Here is a 21588-nt window from a genome sequence, read left to right on the forward strand (position 1 = left end):
TTGGTGAAAAACATTGCAGTTTTCCTTCTGTAGGTCAAAACTAACTGTCACCTTAACCTTGGTGTGGGCATGGACAATCTGACAGGTGTGTTGAAATGTCAGGACACCTGCACCCTGCTACAGACTGACACACTCTACCTTTTGCAAGCCTCCATGCTGACACCTATCTGAACTGTCGGGGACACACACAGATTTCTGGAATTATAGATAGATAGTACAGTACTAGGAGGTTTAACCCCCTGGTTTAAACCAAAGGTGACAAATCTCGGTGTAATCCTGGACTGAGATTTGAATTTCAACTCTCACAAGTGACCAAAACAGATTTCTTTCACCTCAGGAATATAGCGAAGGTACAACCATTTATAAACCAAAATGATGCAGAGAAGCTAATTCATGCTTTTATATCCAGCCGGCTGGACTACTGTAACGAACTATTCGCTGGTCTTCCCCCAAAAAACACTGAAAGACTACAGCTCATTCAAAACTCTGCAGCTTGATTATTAACCAAAACTAAAAGGAGATAACACGTCATTAGTCCTGTCCTAGCTACTTCACACTGGCTCCTTGTTACCTTCAGAATTTACTATAATGTCCTTTTCCTCACATACAAAGCTCTAAACGGACAAGGACCTAGCTACATTGTTAACTCTCTTACTAACTACACACCAGCTAGAACCCTGCGATTATCAGATGCAGGCCTATTAGAGGTCACCAGAAGCAGTCATAAGAAGATTGGTGATGCGGCCTTTGTCAGTTACGCCCCAAAACTATGGAACACATTACCCATAAATATTATCGTTTTACCAAAGCATTTAACTAATTTGATCTCAGAAGGGTTTTATTACTTTTATTAGTTGTATTATTGTTTTTATTGATTTTTGGGATTCCTGCAAAGACTGTGGCTTGTGTTTTGACTTGTATTATGTTTTTATTGATTGTGTTTTGGATTCCCGCAAAGATTGCGACCTGTGTTTTGTTACATTTTATTTATATTCGGAAACCACAATGACTGTGGCTCAAGATACCGCAAATACTGTGGCTCGAGATACCGCAAAGACTGTGGCTCGAGATACTGCAAAGACTGTGGCTCGAGACACCGCAAAGACTGCGGCTTGTAATCAAAAGGCTTGAGCAACATGGCCTTTTGGACTGCTATGCAAAAGGTCTGAGATTGTTCTGGATTACTGCAAAGACTGCGGCCTGTGTTCAGAGGGATTTTATTACTTTCATTACTCATAATATTGTTTTTATTGATTTGATGTAAAGCACTTTGAGCTGCAATTCCTGTATGAAATGTGCTATAAAAAAATTAAGTCTTATTGTTATTATTATTATTACCCGTACTGTCATTTTTCTCAGTAGCTTTGGTACCTACATTTCTCAGATCACATGACATTCTCAAAAGTACTTGTTCAAACTCCACATCATTAAGTCACTAATGCACATATTATTATTTTAATAAGATTGCTAATGTTCTGGAACATTCATACAAATTATTAGGCATAAATCTGATCTTGACAATCAGGTTTGCATATTGAGGCATTTTGAGGATTTCCAAATAAGTAATTGATCATATCTAGGTAGTTTAGCAGTTCCAAATCGTCTACAAAAACATCTACATTGTATTTTTTATCTTCCTGCTTCAGTCTCTACATTTCTAATAGTTTAGAAATATATATAAAATATATACAGTAGTATATGCAGAAGTCTTTCCCACCCAAGATTTTTTCACATGAATGTTGTCTTTTTAAATTGTGGCTAAGACTTCTGTACTGTATATAAAAAAATACATATATACCACCTTTATTTGTATGTTGTAAAAAAACATAAGACTAATTATTTTATGATAATTATAAAGGTATATTTATCTGTGACTTACTCCTGTGCTCTATTGTTATAGCTCCCTCTGTTGACCGAGACTGGCCCTCAGTTTGTACACTGCTTTCACCATCATGCTTATCTCTTTCCTTGTGGAATGACACTACAGTATGTTGTAGGTTCTAGCAAATTGTTTTCATTTCTTTTTTTAGCATTTTGATTGAAATATGAACACAAGTCGAGGTACCTAATGAAACATGATGAGATTGTGTTTGTTATCATAGTCATCAACTCACAGGGAGTCAGGTGGCTGAGCGGTTAAGGAATCAGGCTAGTAATCAGAAGGTTGCTGGTTCGATCCCCGGCTCTACCAATTGACGTTGTGTCCTTGGGCAAGGCACTTCACCCTACTTGCCTCGGGGAGAATGTCCCTGTACTTACTGTAAGTCGCTCTGGATAAGAGCGTCTGCTAAATGACTAAATGTAAAATGTAAATGTAATGTAACTCAGATTTTATCATCTCGTTTTTTTACTTATATTTACATTTAGTCATTTTTAGTCATTTAGCACTGCAATGTATAAATAAAAGTAGAAAACTGCAGGTAATCTTCCAGTCATTTCTGTGGTGCATTCACCACCCTTATGTCTGTGGACTGACAAGATGTGGGGGTGATTTGAAGTCTATTTCTATTAAGTCAGATGAAAAGGTCATCAAGATGGCTGGTTTGACATTAAACCAGTAGGCGACGCCTACTTCATGTCATGTAGCACCTTGGGACAGATCCCTCAATTCCTGTCAAGAGTCTTTCTGCAACAACAAAATGCTAACCTATAACAGCATCAAAACTCTTCCACCTCACCCCACTTCCACTGAGCAGGGAGGCAACAGCTGAGGCAGCAGATATTCTGAACCAGAGGGGTCTGTATAATGTACATATATAACTAGTGAAGAATAACATGTCAATGACTGGATACTAAATACCTGATGTTCATTATCAATGATATCAGTTATTATTAATACTCATTACCTTGTCAGTTTAACTATTTTCATGATTATTTAAATGATCCCATTAACATGTTCTTCATCTAAAGATTTACACATAAACCTGGATATACTTCATTCGTACTTCATATATTTTACAATAATTGCTGCAAATTCACCCCTGTGTGACTGCTACTGTACTGATCTTTGTTTTGTTTTCAGTTACTGTAGCTCCAACAGCACCAATAGGTCACATGGAAAATGACACTTCTCCATTCTATTTCACCCTCACCCTCTCCCACCTATTACTCAACACTAGTAGGACTGACAGGGGTCCTGACAACAGGGGACATAACTTCAGAGTGTCAGCTTTCAAAAGAGATCATTTACATGCATGTACTCCAAATGGTTCAAGAACAGCTTCCAATTTACTTTGGGTATGCTGTTTAGGCGTTTTTAGGCACATTTAACAGGAGGCTTAAGAGGTGGACCTAGGATTGTACAGATATCTTTATTTTAGTATATGTTTCCTTCTGTATGCTTTAATGTTGTCTCTAAACATCATGATCATAGTAATCGTATTGTTGGAGAGAACACTGCACGAACCCATGTATGTTTTTATTTCATGTCTATCCATCAATTCTCTTTATGGCTCTACTGGTTTATTTCCTAGACTCATGGTGGATCTCCTCTCTGACATGCATCTAATCTCCCGTCCTGCTTGTTTTACACAGATTTATGTCGTTTGTACGTATGCATCCTATGAACTCATCATTCTGGGCATCATGGCTTATGACAGATATGTTGCAATATGTAAACCGTTACATTACAACAGCATCATGAATTCAAAGACAGTTGTTCTCTTAGTGGGTCTTGGCTGGGCCTATCCAATTTGTTCCATTGGATCTTTACTGTACCTATCTGTTAGGTTGCCGTTATGTGGTAATGAAATAGCAAGGGTTTTTTGTGTCAACTGGCCTGTAGTCCAGCTTTCATGTGTGGACACCACACAAAACAATGCTGCAGGACTGCTTGTTACTATTACAACAGTATTTTTACCACTGGGCTTTGTTTTGTATACTTACTTTAGAATTATACTTGTTTGTCAGAAAAGCTCCACTGAATACCGTGGGAAAGCCTTAAAAACATGTTTACCTCATATTGTCACATTTGTTATCTATTCCATAGCTTTGTTTTGTGAAGTATCTCTAAGTCGATATAAACATGATGAACTGAATCCAGTTGTGACTGTGATTCTGTCACTTGAGTTTTTAATAATTCCACCTATACTAAATCCACTTGTTTATGGTTTAAACCTGCCACAAATTCGAGGCATGATATTGAGATTGTTACAGACACCTAGAATAGTTGCCTGCATGTTACGATAATTACCTTCTATTTCAAGGCAAAAACAGAGCCTTCCTGCACATGGAAGGCAGTATGAATGTACATGTTTTCTTTTGTCTTTTTCAATGTGAAACTTGGTTGGTAAGGAGGAAAAGTTACCTAGCAGCAGAGCAGGGTTTGGCAGACTAAGTTCTAACTCTTATTTCAATACTTTTTTCAAAACATTTGTTTCAATGTTTTGAAAAATATTTATATTCTTATTTTTTCATATAATGCTTTGATTGTACACCATTTGTTTATGGCTTTCATCCAGGACAATGAAAGTAATAAATAAAACGAATTCTCTAGATCTCTGATTTGTACAGTATCTGGATACAACAGGTTTACTCTATGACCTCGTTCAGTAACCCTCCACCCCCCTCATATCCACATCAGTATCAAAGGACCTGACCCATATGTTCATCCACAAGGAATATGATCATAACGTTACCTTTGGACAATAAATAACGATGACATGTTGTGTGAACTGTAAGAAGCTCTCATCTAAAGTTCCTCCCAACCTTAGGAACAGTATCTGCTGACAGTATCTCTCTGTGTCCAACTGCTACGTGGAAGGATCACAGTGGTAGAATTTTGAATGAAATGTTTTTGCTTCACTGACATGATGAATAATGCATCAGTAGTTAAATTGTTTACTATTTCTGGGTTTGATGAGATAATGGAAAACAGAGTAACACTCATCTCTTACATTACTGTTACTGTGTGTTATACAATTAAATTTGCTCTTATTTTAGTATTTGATAAAAAACCTAAAGAAGCCCATGTATATACTCATGTGTAGCTTGTGCATGAACATGGACTTTTTATGGTTTTAAACCGAAACAGATTAGAAACAGAATTTTGAGTTTCTGAATAACAAGTGAAAGAAAAAAAGAACTCAAGAGCTCTCTCTTGTAAGTCGCTTTGGATAAAAGCGGCTGCTAAATGACTAAGTGTAAATGATGTAACATACAGCATAGTCACAATATGGTTTTTGGTTTTGGTTTAAGGAGTTTAGCCATAGACTGTCTATTGAAATAGCATATTTTAAACAGCCCCATCTTTAGGTGCTGCTCTTTCTCTGAGTTCACTAAATAGATAATAACAGATTTAATATGCATAATAAGCCAAATCCTGTAGTCCCCCTATGATTATAGAAATGTGAAGCAATCAAACCAAAACATGTATAAATTACGCAATCAAACAGGATGAAAGACAATAAAATGGAACAAGAACATAAAAAAAACATAAGAAGTCATGTGGTAATGTAGTGTGTATATATTGTAATCATGATAATGACAGTAATAGTATTAAACAATCCCTATGTGGAATAGCGAGATGATTATACTGAAACATCTGAAATTGGACATGATTATGCTAGTGAGCGGGGTCTGTGTAGGGTGAACAGCACCACCTGCTGTTTTCATATACCTGACTACTCCCAATCTCTAGAAGAACAACTTGGTAACATACAGGAGTTCTGTTCACGTACTGCCATCATCATCATCATCATGATGTAGGATCCCTTCTCATGGGCATCACCGATGCTGCAGTCAACAATGTAGCAGATGAACCTGACTTGTTGCTGCTCCAGTACATCCTATTCAGTCTTCTCAAGTGCTCCACACAACTCTCCAGATTAGCAACAATCGGACGAGTACATCTTTTTTGGATACAGACCTAATTTCTCATTAGAGTTCTAAAGGTTTAGAGTATGACCACATTTAGCAACACCCCTCCTCCCTTCACTCCTTTCAAATACAAACAGTGTCAAGGGCCTGAATTCCCTGTCCTCCCACATGGTATGAGGTAATCGTGCTAGAGGGCATAAAATACTGCTACATGTAGGGTGCATGGGTGAGTCCTAAAATATCCCATCGATGGTGTATCCCAACACAAGATAATATACATGTATGTGCTGAATTTATTTCTCATGTACCATTGTAGTCATTGCACTGTTAAACTGTATTTTTCTTTACAAATAGTTTAAGTATTGCGCAACCTTCTTACTTACTTACTTCTATGAGCAGGAATACTATGGTATGGTATGGTATTATGGTCTCTGTGTAACGAGCACACTTAATAGTTTTTTTCTTCTTCACAGATATGACCTTTGTTGACAATGCATCAACAGTGACATGGTTTACTCTTTCTGGGTTTGATGAGATGATGGAACACAGAGCCACATTCTTCTCTCTTACTTTACTGTGTTACTGTGCGATTATACTAGTATATGTTGCTCTCATTTTGACCATCATCCTGGATGAAAACCTCCATGAGCCCATGTACATCTTCCTGTGTAACTTGTGCATCAGTGGCCTGTTTGGGACTGCCGGATTCTATCCCAAGTTCCTTCTGGATCTACTGTCTGATCTGCAGGTTATCTCTCATGCAGTATGTTTAACTTAGTCTTTCGTTATATACTGTTCAGCCTGTGCAGATGTTGTTATTCTATCAGTGATGGCTTACGACAGGTATGTGGCAATCTGTAGACCACTGGAGTATCACTCTGTTATGACTAAACAGAGGGTCACTGTGTTAGTCTATTATCCCGGCTCTCTTTATTCTGTTTATTCACCGTTGCTATAGCAATAACTAGTAAACTGAGGTTGTGTGGATCACATATAAAGAAGCTCTACTGTGCAAACTGGTCAATTGTTAAACTTTCCTGCTCTTAATAAATAAACAGATAGAGTACACCAAGTAACCTCTTGACTCCAAGAGAGGAGTCTTAATACACAAAAAATACATACAGGAGCTTCTGTTCACGTACAGCCATCATCATCATCATTGTAGCAGAGCCAACAGACAAACCACGTACCATCACACCTTTCCCCTACCCCCGACAAGGAGAAAGGGGGTTTTCCCCCTTGTCCTTATCTCCAGAGCAGGAGATAAAAGCTTCAAAGCTTCTGGCCCAGCATGGGGTCAGAAGGTAGACCAAAATGGCCTTACAGTATGGAGACAAAGGATTTTAAGGAAGAACTAACTTTTCTGGATTTACAAACATATTCTCAAGGACTACATGGCTCATGGACACTATTTCAATGACAGTAGTTGATGTGTTATAATGTATGCTTTCCCTTTAATGCTGTGTTGATATAATTTGATGTTTTAATGTAACTTCCTTTCCTGTTATGATAAATCAGTCAATCTTGATATCAAAATGATTCTAATCTACAAACTAAACCATTTATTAATGTTGTATTGTTATAGTTCGAAGTATAAGCAATACATGGACATTTGAAATAGCTGAACTCTGAAAAGTTATCAACCACTTCACACCCATACGTCAATCTCAGGATGGACGCCCAGGTGGGAGTAACTGACCAATCAAAGAGTTCACCTCCAAAAGGATACCCCCTTTCTCAAGGATTATAAAACCTTGACGCGCAAGCAATCCGGGCTTTTTCGCAAGGATTCACCGGAAGTGTTCGCGACACATCTGACCTATCCTTCTCAATCAGCAACTCACTGGACCACTAGGAACTTGAACGAAAGATTCCTTTGCTCTAACCGTTTGACAACGACGAACGGAACCTTGACTCTTCTTCTTCAAACTGACAACAGTAACTGCGATATTGCTACATTTCTTACTTGTGAACATTGGCATATTGTGATTTAATTTGTTACGTTTGATTTTAGTTTGCAAATGATTTAACCTAACTTTCGTTAGGATTAGTTAACATACTCTCCCATTGTTCTCCAGAAGCCTATCTCTCTCTCTCTCTCTCTCTCTCTCTCTCTCTCTCTCTCTCTCTCTCTCTCTCTCTCTCTCTCTCTCTCTCTCTCTCTCCCTTCCCCCTCCCCACGCGCTCTCAACCTACCATCTTGTACCAACCCTCATCATAGTTTAGGACCTACCGTATGCAGTTCAACTCAACTCACTTTCAACTAACCTATAACTTCTCTGGTATTTGTTCATTATAATTACATTTCCTTAAATAAATCATTGTTTATAATACTCGCGTTATCCCTCACGTTATCTGATCTGCTCTACTTTCATAGAATTCACTACTTAAGATTAGACTGATTATTACGAAGGCTATTATTCAATATTATTCAATAAGGTTTCCTCTGTCCCTTTAACAAATAAGAGGTGGTGCCCCCAAGAACTACATACTTTATTATAAATTAAGTATTGCTAATCTTAAACGAGCAAACCCCGCTACATCATGATATAGGATCTGTTCTCACCGATACTGCAGTCAACAATGTAGCAGATGAACCTGACTTGTTGCTGCTCCAGTACATCCTATCTTCTCAAGTGCTCCACACTACTCTCCAGATTCGCAATAATCAGATGAGTACAGCGCCAGGAATGCAGACCCCGGACAGTGTTGGGATTGTTCCTGTACTGTTGTTTAGTATGCTTAGGTGTATGTTGAGAACCTTCTGGACTTTTACAGGTCCCTAGTTACATTTTCCCTTGGCTGAGCATAACGATGAAAATGAACGACAGTGTCAAAGCAGTCATGATGCCACGTGTGATTCCTGCAAAAGCAAAACCTCCAGTAGGTAACATGTTCCCACCAGTTGAAGGGCAGAGTAGATTATGCTCTGTGGTCGCATGTCCAAAGAGTGTTATTCAGTCATCCTTTCCACCCCTGCGTGGCCCCAGGAGTGAAGCTTTGTACTTAGATGAGACAGCAGTCTCATTCTTATTAATGAACCCTCTATTCTTCTAAGAGGAGAAAGTAGGGAATAGTAGGAGGGTCAGGTCATCGATGGATCTGGACTTCCCCCTCTTCCTCTCCACAGTGAAGAGGTCTGTCCTTAAACCACTGATCAGTTAACAACAGTTGAAGATAATGATTGCTTTAATACTTTTACACTGTTTGAAATGTTCTGAATATAATAAACAGTGTTTGATCTGTACCTTGCAATACTAAGTTCATGAGCACATAACCCTTGGTTATGTCCAGGAGAGAAATATGCCTATATATTAATTATGTTTCTTGTATCATTGATAAACTGTCATGATGCTGTTTTCTTATGCCTGCATAGTCATAAGTTAGTTCTTTGTAAGATGCAACAAGGAAAGGGCTGTGTCACTAATGTAAGTCAGAGGTCACAATATTTCCCAAGTGTATAATGCCATGCAACTTTGAATAGGAAAATAGAAGGAGCGACAAGGCCATTTCTTGGAGCCCTATCTAAAGACCTAAACAAAAGCTATCTAGCACACATAGTTTTTTTTCTGTGCGTGCAAAAGCTATGCTAATCATCTTGTATCCTCCCATATTGTGATACCATATATCCCTTGATTTCCTGTATTCATTGTTCAGTCATCTGTGATACTCAACTTGAGTGTAACAGACACCTGCACCTCACATACGTATGTGTAATAAATACATTGATCTTGTCTTGAACATTGTCTTAACTATTCCTTTCATTGACTTGGTACTTTCAGAGCAATTGGGTATTATCTAATACGTCTTCAAGAGTCAGGTAGTTCTGTCGCAGAGGAACTCAATTTTCATACTTAATGAATGCAGCTATAATGTATTTTGCATGAAAATGCCTTTTTGGTTACAGGGGTATACATTTCTTTGAACTTCTCATGAGAGTTCTAAAGGTTTACAGTATGACCACATCTAGCAACACCCCTCCTCCTTTCACTCCTTTCAAATCCAAACAGTGTCAAGGGCCTGAATTCCCTGTCCTTCCACATGGTATGAGGTCATCATGCTAGAGGGCATAAAATACTGCTACATGTAGGGTGCATGGGTTATTCTTAACATATCTCATCGATGGTGTATCCCAACACAAGGTAATGTACATGTATGTGCTGAATTAATTTCTCATGTACCATTGTTGTCATTGCACTGTTACACTGTATTTTTCTCTACTTTTATTTTACATATTGTGTAACCTTCTTACTTCTACTAGCAGGTATACTATGGTCAGTCTAATGTTTAAGGAGCGCAATGATTGAATTTGAAAATAAATGGCTTTTGTAACCCTTTTATTTTCTCAACAGATATGACCTATAGCGACAATGCATCAACAGTGACATGGTTTACTCTTTCTGGGTTTGATGAGATGATGGGACAAAGAGCCACATTCTTCTCTCTTACTTTACTGTGTTACTGTGTGATTATACTAGTAAATGTTGCTCTCATTTTGACGATAGTCCTGGATGAAAACCTCCATGAGCCCATGTACATCTTCCTGTGTAACTTGTGCATCAGTGGCCTGTTTGGCACAACAGGATTTTACCCCAAGTTTCTTCTGGATCTACTGTCTGATATGCAGGTTATCTCTCATGCAGGATGTCTAACTCAGTCTTTCGTTATATACTGTTCAGCCTGTGCAGATGTTGTTATTCTAGCAGTGATGGCTTACGACAGGTATGTGGCCTGTAGACCACTGGAGTATCACTCTGTTATGACTAAACAGAGGGTCACTGTGTTAGTCTATTATCCATGGCTCTCTATATTCTGTTTATTCTCTGTTGCTATAGTAATAACTAGTAAACTGAGGTTGTGTGGATCACATATAGAGAAGCTCTACTGTGCAAACTGGCTTATTGTTAAACTATCTTGCTCTTCAATTACAGCAAACAATATTATAGGGTATATTGGCATTCTGTTCTATGTGGTACATATACTATTAATTATATGTTCATATGCTTATCTGATCAGGTCATGTTTAAAGTCTATTGAGAAAAGGGGGAAATTTATGCAGACCTGCATGCCACATTTACTGTCCTTAATTAATGTAGCAGTTGCTCTGTTGTTTGAGCTCATGTACAGTAGATTTGGATCATCAGATTTGTCACAAAGCTTTCAGAATTTCATGGCTGTTCAATTTTTAATATTCCCTCCAATTCTAAATCCTCTTATTTATGGTCTGCAACTGACACAGATTCGTATTCGAATGCTGAGTTTTTGTATAAAATCTGGAAAAAATAACATTCTAAAATGAAAGGGGGAAAATGTATGCTGACCTGCAGCCACCCTTACTCTTAATATGAAACAGACAGTTGTTTAGCATTTTTGATTCTTTGACAACCAATGCTCGAGAGAATTACTCCCAATAATTCAGACAGATTGATATTGAAATGTCTCTAACTTTTTTAACATCATGTATGGAAACATTTGATCTTACTATACTTTTTACACCAGTTAAAGAATCTACACCACAAATTCTATAGTCGGTCTACATTCATATGTGAGAAATGTCTAAATCTACAGTAAAATGTTATTCTTGCTACATTATATACATGCTATATTGTGACTTACAAGTACATGTATTTTTCGTTTTACCATTATTACAGCTCTGACATTTTGTCTTTGTCATAAAAAACATCTATGCACCTTCGTTTGGGAGCATCAATGGAAAGCTGGATTACAAACTTTTTTAGACTATAGATGTTTGATTTTATTAAGCCTTGAACTGGATTCAGAGTCTAGAACATTCCCCATGGTGTTTAGACAGCCTCCTCATCGTGACTGACATCTGACATAAAAAAAAGCCAACACGAACAAACAACAAAAAAACACAAAAAGTTGACTAGCAAATGATAAACAGACATTGGAATAGGATACATAAACAATTGGTTGGGAACAGTTGCGATTAAGGTGATGAAAGAAGTTGAATCCCTGACGGACAACAAAAAATATATATTGACATAGAAACCCTCTTTGAGACCAGTGGGCCATACCCATTGTAGCTCTATTTGAATTATGGTGGATTCAGCAAATGTCAACTGAAAAGGGACAAATTGCCATTCACATCTACAGACAAAATATACAAAAAATACAAAAACATTATAACATTGTTGTTGCAACCTAAGAACTAGAGTCAGGAAGGAAATACAGCAATAAGATGATCATGTCTGTCCTCATGTTCTCAGTGGCTCAGTTAGTAATGCTAATAAAGAAAGGATCACATATAGAGAAGCTCCACTGTGCAAACTGGCCTATTGTTAAACTATCTTGCTCTTGAACAATATAAAACAATATTATAGGGTAGGGCTGACTGATTAATTGCATTTGCGATTATATCGCGATGTGACAAAACGAGATTTTGTAATCGCAAAGGCTGCGATTTTACTTTGGTGCACGTTATGGTACGTGTCCACTACAGCGTTTTTTAACGCTCTGCACCGCTTGCCTTCCCACAGTACACCACGCTCGGGAGTAGGGCTGTGCAATTAAGCAAATTTTGATCGCAATTCCGATTTTTGGGTCAAACGATCTCCAAACTCGTATAATCGAGTTGAAACGATTAATTTGGCATTTTTCGTTTTACAGTAGGCCTAGAGAGTTTCTGAAAGAGACGCGCACGCGCAATTCAGTCCTTCCCCCAAAAGTATTCAACGCGGCGAGAGGGAGTTCAATCTTTAACCTGCATGTGGCATCATGAAGTATATGCCATTGGCAGGAGGCGGGACATGCCAGTGAGCCGCCAATCAGCAGCATCGACCGTTGACAGCCAATTGCACGAACGAATACCGAGCGAGTTCGTTGTTAAAATGTAATTTATCTACAAGCTAATAAAAGTTGTAGCAGACCTACAGTGTGTTGAATATTAAAGTTTCAGTAACGTTACAGTTTGATAGTCAAGTCATTTGTCAGTATGTGTTCGTGCATTTGGCAGTCAATGCTGGTCGATGCTGCTGATTGGCGGCTCACTGGCATGTCCCGCCAGTGGCATGTACTTCTTCCTCATGCCACATTAGACACAGTTAAAGATCTAACACCTACTGAACGCGGCCCTACTGACTAGCAACACTCACTCACTAGCAGCGGTATTCAAAAAACAGCAAAAACAGCTCGACTCGAAAATGGCAGAAGGAAGACAGCACCGTTTGACCGTGAAAAAGGGGAGAACAATTTCGATGGTATGGGAACACTTCGGATTCGAAGTATCTGACGAGGAGCAGCGTCACACAATGTGCAAGATTAGCTATAAGGTGATAGCTGCACCACATGGCAACACAACTAATTTATTTAACCATTTGAAACTAAAACACAGAGTTACTCACGACGAATTGATAAAGAAACAAAAAGATAAGGCCACAACCCCCACGACATCAACACATAGTCAGAGATCAATTTCATCCACACTGTTTAATTCAACTCTGTATCCGTCAAATTCAGAAAGGCACAAAAAAATTACGGAACATTTTGTGTATTTTTTTAAGTCAAAATTATCGTTTGAATAATTGTGATTTCAATATTGACCAAAATAATCGTGATTATGATTTTTCCCATAATTGAGCAGCCCTACTCGGGGGCATGTTAGACAAGTTAATAAAGAGTTGTAGTTCTCTAAGGTCACTGTTGTAGTCCTGGCCAAGCACGCAGACTAGGGTTCATGTACTCACAATATCGATAAAAATACCACTTTTACACAACATTTGTGTAAAAATACAGAATTTTTACTTGTGCAAGATTACAGTAGAATACATCTTACGCCACCGGTCACTCAACTAGTCGTTTGTAGGCTAGGTTAGCGAGCTAGCAGTGGCACAGAACAGTCACATAATGTGATTAGACTGAATTTAATAGTATAAAAACACACCAGGGACACTGACAACATCGGCAACCCTGCACCATGCATTATTATTATTTGAATGTAATCTTTAAATTCAGGCTCGTCACATTACGTAACTTTGTTCTGAACAGAGCTGGGTGTGCAGACACATACGATAAGTTTCTCCTCCATCTTGAAATTGTAAAACCTAGAAATGTTTACCATGACCAACAGTTGCTACGTTACATTCAACAAGAAACCAATCCGATTGGCCAACGCTAGCGTTTTCACGCTCCTCATTTACATAAAGTTGAGAAAATCCAACTTGCAACGCTCCGCTCGCCTTCCCACAATGCCCTACGCGAGCGTCAACGCCCGATTTCATTGAAAATGAATTGGAAGCCGACGCCCCACGCCGCCCGCTGCGCTGTAGTGGACACACACCGTTACACTTTACCTTGACCTGTAGGATGGCCTCAGGCTCGACAGAACCTGACACTACAGACACTTTGCCAATTTTGCCTGTAAAAAAGATGCTGCGCAGTGTCAAGTATTGTGCAAAACCTGCCTGGCAATTAGCTTATTTTCTGAAATTGTTCAGCCCTATTATAGGGTATATTAACATCCTTTCTTTGCTGGATATGAGTTCTATTTTCATACATCTTATCAGGTCATGTTTAAAGTCTATTGAGGACAGGGGAAAGTTTATGCAGACCTGCACAGCACATTTACTGTCCTTGATGAATTTAGCAGTTGCTCTGTGTTTTGAGGCTTTCTGCGGTAGATATGGTTCAACAGATGTATCACGAAACTTAAGGAACTTTATGGCAGTACTACAATTCTTAGTTATTCCACCAATTCTAAATCCGCTTATTTATGGTATTAAACTGAAGCAGGTTAGAAAATCAGATTTTATTCATGACAAGTAAAAGAAAGATAAAGTCTTTAATGTAAAGATAACTGAAGTAGGTTCTGGTGAAAATATTAATTTGACTAGACGCTGTTTACCAACCCAGGTAGAGTAGGCCTACCTGTGAAATACTTTCATTTCTGACCAATGATGAAATGTAATTCAAGATAAATTAAACATTTTAATTTAATTCAGCTTGTTGAATATTTCAAAATAAAGTAAAATTTGCGATCAAACCTTGTATATTCGCAATATGTATTTAGTTCTGACTGTACAGTTTTGTTGGAGATTCTATAGACTCTCTTGTAATGTATGACAGCATTCAGCATATTCCTATTTCACTCTTCAAACCCAAACAAGTATAAAAAGAACTGAATTCATCCACATGGCTATTATGGCTATTCATTAGATTTTCTTTCTCATGTTGAGTTTATCATCCCTCCCTTAGGTCTCATCTAAATGCTACCACTCAACAGCAGATTCAGTCAGGTTCTACTGTATCTCTACACGCCTTAATGTATCAAGACATCGGTAACACTTTATAATAAGTCAACGCTTTTTGGCATTTACAAAGTGTTAACTAATAGTTAGTTAATCCTTTATAAAACATTTTGAAACATTAACAATACATTATTAAATAGTTAATAAGCTTATTATTAAACACTATGTTGATCATTAATAAACACTGTTAAAAATTATGCATTTTATTCACAATACAATTCATAAGGTGGATGGATTAAAGGATTTGAACGCTTCAGGCTTGCTTCTGGATTGAAAGAAAAAGACAAAGCTTACCAGGTGAATTCTCTCATTTACACAATGGGTGATAAAGCTGACGATATCCCGAGCTCATTGCAGTTGGCTGAGGATAAACAAAATGACTATGACGAGGTAAAAAATGCTTTTGATGGACATTTTGTAGGAGTGCATAATGTAATTTTTGAACGAGCCAAGTTCAATAAACGAAGTCAGGAAGTTGGCGAATCTGCAGAGAACTTTATCACAGCAGTGCACAAGCTAGCTGAACATTGCAAATATGGCGTCTTGCGTGAAGAGCTGATCCGAGACAGGATTGTTGTCGGGATACGTGATGCCAAATTGTCTGAAAAGATGCAGCTCAACCCAAAATTGGATTTAGCTACAGCCATAGTTCAAGTGAAGCAGCACGAAGAGGTGAAAAAGCAGCAAATTGTTCTCCGGTCAGCCGATTCACCAGAGCAAATAGATGCAGTGTCTTACAACAGCAAGAGACAGGCTTATAGGAAAAATTCTGCTCAACGTGTAAGCCGTTTTCAGCCTCAGCCTGCCTCTACCAGCCCAAAGCAGTGTGGGAAGTGTGGCAAAACCCCTACACATGCATGGACTGAATGCCCAGCAAAAGATGCTGAATGTAGAAAATGTCAAAAGAGGGGACACTTTGCATCTGTGTGCAGATCAGCTCAAAACCTAGAATCCATTGAGGAGGATTATGGGGCGGCTTATTTGGGAGCTGTTGACTATCCACAGTTGTCTACATGGACTGAAATGCTTACCATAAATGGTGGCCCGATGTGCTTTAAAGCACATCGGGCCACCACATTCACAAAGCTTGATGCAACATCAGGCTTTTGGCAAGTACCGCTCCATCAAGACTCCATGCTGTTGACCACGTTCATCACACCAGAGGGCCGATATTACTTCAAGAGGTTACCTTTTGGTATATCATCGGCCCCTGAGCACTTTCAAAAGAGGATTTCCCAGCTGATTGATGGCATTGACGGAGTGCTATGTCATGCTGATGATGTCCTTATCACAGGAAAGGACCGGGCAGAACACGACGATAGGCTGCACAGGGTGCTACAGAAATTCAGAGAGTCTGGACTCACTCTGAATGAAAAATGCCAGTTCGCATTGACGGAAGTCCGTTTTCTGGGCCATGTCGTAAACTCCCAGTTCATCAGAGCAGACCCGGATGAGATAAAGGCGATCCGTGACATGCCTGAGCCGAAGGATGTGGCAGATGTTCGCCGTTTCATGGGCATGGTGAACTTTGTAGGGAAATTCTCACCACGCCTGCCTGACTTGACAAAGCCCATCCGCGATCTGTTGAAGACAGAGAACAGCTGGACATGGGGAGCACCCCAACAGAAAGCGTTCCTGGACACTAAGAAAGAATTAGGGTCAGAGACTGTGTTAGCCCAATACAGCCCAAACCATGAAACCATGGTGTCAGCGGATGCCTCTTCGTATGGACTAGGAGGTGTCTTAACACAAAAACAGCTAGGTGGTGAGTGGAGACCTGTCGTCTTCATTTCAAGAAGTTTGACTAAAGCCGAGTCAAGATATGCCCAAATAGAAAAAGAGGCTTTAGCTACAACCTGGGCATGTGAGCGCCTGCGCGGATACTTGAGCGGCCTAGATTTCACTATAAGAACAGATCACAAGCCACTCATAACACTCCTGAAGTCCAGAGCACTGGATGATCTTCCGCCGAGGATTATCAGATTCAGATTAAGGCTGCTCAGATTCAATTTCAACATCATCCATGTCCCAGGTAAAAACCTGATAACAGCTGATGCTCTGTCCAGAGCGCCTCTTCCAGACACAGCCACGAAGGCGGAGCAAGACCTGGAAAAGGAATGCAAAGCTTACTTGGACAGTGTAGTAGAAAGCCTGCCAGCCTCACCGACAAAGCTGGAACAAATTAAGAGCGCACAAACCTCTGACAACACCTGCAAACGTCTCAGTCGATACATTGCAAACGGCTGGCCTGAACACAGACGAGATATGCATGAGCTGCTGTTGCCCTACTGGCCTGAAAGGTCAGTCCTGCATGAAGGAGGAGGACTGCTCATGAAAGGTGAGAGACTCATCATCCCTGAACACATGAGACCTGACATCCTACAGAGATTTCACCAGGGACATCAGGGTATCAACAAATGCCTAGCTAGGGCTAGAGAATCTGTCTGGTGGCCAGGCATCACGTCTGTTGTAAAGCAGATGGTCGAGAGATGTGAGATTTGTGCACGTGAAGCTCAAACACCTGTCGACTGACCTCCCAAGCAGACCATGGCAGAGGGTCGCAGCAGATCTTTTCCAATGGCAGAATGGGAACTATTTAGTCATGATAGACTACTTCTCTCGCTATATTGAGGTTTGCACCCTACCTGGAGGCACAACAGCTAAACAGACTATTGCAAGATTTAAAGCTGTGTTTGCTAGGTATGGATGCCCAGAAGTGCTAGTCACAGACAACGGTCCTCAGTTTTCCTGTCATGAATTCTCTCAGTTTGCAAGAGATTATGACTTCACACATGTGACAAGCAGCCCCCGTTATCCCCGCAGCAATGGGGAGGCTGAACGGGCCGTCAGAACTGTTAAGTCTCTCTTAGAGAAAGAGGGAGATTTCCACAAAGCTCTGCTGGCCTACAGGTCTACTCCATTGGCACACGGGACCTCCCCAGCACAACTACTGATGGGGAGGAGACTCAGAACACCAGTCCCAGTGTCACCGCTGCAGCTACAACCACAGTGGCCTGATCTCAAAGACTTCAGAGAAAAGGACACTGCGTTGAAACTGCAACAGCAACAAACATTCAACCGGAGACACCGCACTCAAACCCTGCCACCTCTTTGGTCGGGACAGCAGGTGTGGATCGGACCCACACGCACCAGAGGGACAGTTGTGGGCCCTGCACCCACACCACGCTCATACGAGGTGGAGACCCCGGATGGAGGACGACTGCGACGCAACCGGTCACACCTCAGGGAAGTACCAGTGCCCCCAACATCAGGTGACATGTCAATGACTAGGTCAGGGAGACTGTCTAGGGCTCCTGAAAGACTGGACCTTTGAACACTAAACACACCTACACACTACGGAGGACAGAAAAGACGTTAAAACAAAAGAAAAGTCAATGTTCAGTTTAAAAAGTGAAATGTTTAGTCGAAACGCTATGTTCTGATTTAATGCATCTAGTGAGTAATCTCATAAAATAGCTACAGTATAATTTCTTCTGTTAGTTTCTCAGTTTAGGCTTTTAAGTTTTAATAAGGATTTGAGTGAACTTTGAGTGAAATTATAGGATAAGTTAGGAAATGGGAAAGTAGCCATATAGTTGAATGCACTTTGTCATCTTGAGGTTCTAACAAAGCAGTTGAACATTCATCTAAAAGGGGGAGATGTAGTGGCCGGCTATGGCCTGGTGATGGCGCACTGATATGATGTTACGATACACGTGGGAGATGAAGTATAATAAAAGTTGTCGAGTTGCATTGTTACGTCCCCCCCTATCTGTCTGTTTCAGTGTGCCTTGAGCGTGTTGGTGTTCTCTGTGTTGTGTTCCTGTGTGTGTTCTGTTCTGTGTGTTCTGCAGGTGGTGCTGGTTCGCCCCTGGTTTTCCGCTCATCCATGCCTCCCTCCCTTCCGTGATGCCGTTCACCTGGGTCCAATCAGCAATCATCCCATCATGCCCTCCTGTATAAATTGTGTTTGTTCTGTGTTTTGGGGGCTCTCTTGGTACAGAGTAGGCATCCACTCTGCTTTGTGGTCCGTGTGTTTGTGTTTTGGTGAGCATTACTGTTTCTGTGTTTGGCCAGGTTTGTTTTCCCTGGGGGAAGGGGACGCACTTGGGGAGTGTGTAGGCTAGAGCCGCCCGCGGGCATACATCACCCGTAGGGAAAAGGTCTGTGTCTATACACACTAGGCTAGTTCTGGGCGGACCCCCCCTTGTACTTTGGTTAGGGCACCTGATTAGTGTGCCAGGTTAGTTAAGTTTTGTGTGTGGTAGATTAGGACAGGTTAGGGGTGGGTACTTTATGTTTGTTTCTTTGCTTTGGTACCGTCCAGCCCCTTTCCCCGAACATACCGCCGTGTTATAATGTTTGCTTACCGAGGCGAATAAAGCCCTGCTTGACCGTGGTTGCTGTTTGGCATTGTTATTGGTGTTTTGCTCACACACATCTGGGGGTCCTTGGGCTGTGGGGTGTCGGGTCCCCCTCTTACGGGAGGTAGACTATAACATGCATCCTGATGGTTGTGTCCTTGAGTACCGAGTATATAGGCACAATACAATAACTAACATATTTACTTATGTCTTTAATTAATGTATGCCAAGTCGAATACAGGATGTACACTATGCTTTGCAGATATCTTAACAACTATTTTATAAAGACTTACTAATGATGCAACTTCTGATTAGTAATGCAAGTTTTTAAAGCATTTACTAACTGTTAGTTAAGGCTTTTGCGTGACCTAAAGTGTGAACTATTTATGCCTTATTAAGCATTTATAGAAAGACTATAGGCCTATAGATGTTGTGTTTTTGTTTTTTAGAAGAAATAGCTGTTAATTTATTTACCTGGGTAATAAAATAGTATTTTATTTCCATTAAGAAGCAATACAGTAGAATTGGTATAAAAGTTGGTTACCCGAAGCTGTATTTTATTTTCCAAAAATGGCTGTAATAAACTGCAAATGTTTAGCTACTCCTCGACAGGTCTGCAAACGCCTTTGAAAGCAGAGATTTGTTAAAACGTTTGTTAACCGAGATCGTAGGTCGAGGTTTACAAACAAATCGTTTTAACACATTGAGGCGACAAAGCGTTTGCTGACCTGTCGAAGAGTAAACATTTGGTTTCTTATATACTACAACAATACGTGGGAAGATCCCAAATCAAACACGGCGAATCTGGAGCAGACGCCATCTTGTCAGAGCAATCAGCTGCACTTGTACTGGTGACGTCACTACATCTCCAAGGCAACATATCAACAACTCTTTTGAGAATGTCTTCTGAACCAATAAGAACAGCATATTGGTTCAATTGCAACAACAGTACGAGCGTTCTGATTGGCTAATGGGTAGTCATGACAGCCGCGTATTAAGTCTATATATATCTATGCGCGTATTGACCTCATCTGCGGTCTGATACGTATTCTTATTGCCCTCCGCTGATGTCATCTTCAAAATGAGCGAGATCGAGGAGTTTTACTATCCAGATGACAATGAAGACATCAACAGCGACGAGGAAATTCTTAACTTTCTAAAAGAGCAGAAAAGTGTGAACACAGAGAGATAAACGACAAGCGCTAGGCAGATTGCTAGGTTTGGTTGCTCAGATTTCAGATTGGTTCCTTGAGGGTTTAGGTTGGTTGAGGGGCAGTTCTATGGGCATATGTGAAGCCCTCTGTAACATGCTTGCGTGTGAAAAGGGCTATACAAATAAATTTGATTTGATTTGCTAGGTGCTAACACCTGAAACACACCGTGAGAAGACGTGTAGAGCTGAACAAAACTACATGTTTTAAATGAAAATAGCTAAAAATGCCATATAATAAACAACTTACTAACCTCGACCGTTCAGTCATGCCGGGAAATATCAAACTGAGGTTTTAACGTATCGACCGCTGTCACTCTCGGCTAGTAGAGCTAAGTAGTTAGTAAGACACATGCCTGTCATTACTTCAATAAAATAGTAATTTTGTGTATCACATTGTGTTGTGTCTGTTTCCTTTTGAGAAACGTATGTTCAGCCTTTGTGAATGTGAGGTTCGAGAATGGACAAGAATACCTAAATAACTTATAAATGTTTAATAAGGCAGAGATAGTTCACACTAGATTAGGTCACGCAAAAGCCTTAACTAACAGTTAGTAAATGCTTTATAACTTGCATTACTAATCACAAGTTGCATCATTAGTAAGTGTTTATAAAATAGTTGTTACGATACCTTTGTGAATGTGAGGTTTGAGAATGGACAAGAATACCTTAATAAATAACACAAAAGCCTTAACTAACAATTAGTAAATGCTTTATAACTTGCATTACTAATCACAAGTTGCATCATTAGTAAGTGTTTATAAAATAGTTGTTAAGACATCTGCTAAGTATTAGTGTACATCATGTATTCGACTTGGCGTACATTAATTAAAGACATAAGTTAATATGTTAGTTATTTACTCATGCTTTGTAAAGGTAATGTAAATGGTTTGTTCACCATTTGCTAATGCTTTCTATACCAGCTCATGTA

At 39.8% G+C, this 21588-nt stretch overlaps 2 protein-coding genes across 2 annotated transcripts; both read left to right on the plus strand.

The window, feature by feature from the left end:
* Positions 1-69: 69 nt before the first annotated feature.
* LOC134017028 (putative gustatory receptor clone PTE03) lies at positions 70-4188 on the plus strand. The gene is made up of 2 exons (XM_062456273.1): positions 70-85; positions 3284-4188. The coding sequence occupies exons 1-2, from the start codon at positions 70-72 to the stop codon at positions 4186-4188; spliced, it is 921 nt and encodes a 306-aa protein (XP_062312257.1).
* Positions 4189-10171: 5983 nt separating this feature from the next.
* LOC134017029 (olfactory receptor 1D2-like) lies at positions 10172-11116 on the plus strand. Its single transcript, XM_062456274.1, has one exon. It carries the CDS (start codon positions 10172-10174, stop codon positions 11114-11116), a length of 945 nt encoding a protein of 314 aa, XP_062312258.1.
* The last annotated feature ends 10472 nt before the right edge of the window (positions 11117-21588 follow it).

This window comes from Osmerus eperlanus, chromosome 3, assembly GCF_963692335.1.
Source record: "Osmerus eperlanus chromosome 3, fOsmEpe2.1, whole genome shotgun sequence".
Taxonomy (NCBI): domain Eukaryota; kingdom Metazoa; phylum Chordata; class Actinopteri; order Osmeriformes; family Osmeridae; genus Osmerus; species Osmerus eperlanus.

Bases quoted from the DNA above. Each gene is read 5' to 3' on its own strand.
- LOC134017029 (XM_062456274.1), top strand. From the start codon at position 10,172: ATGACCTATAGCGACAATGCATCAACAGTGACATGGTTTACTCTTTCT.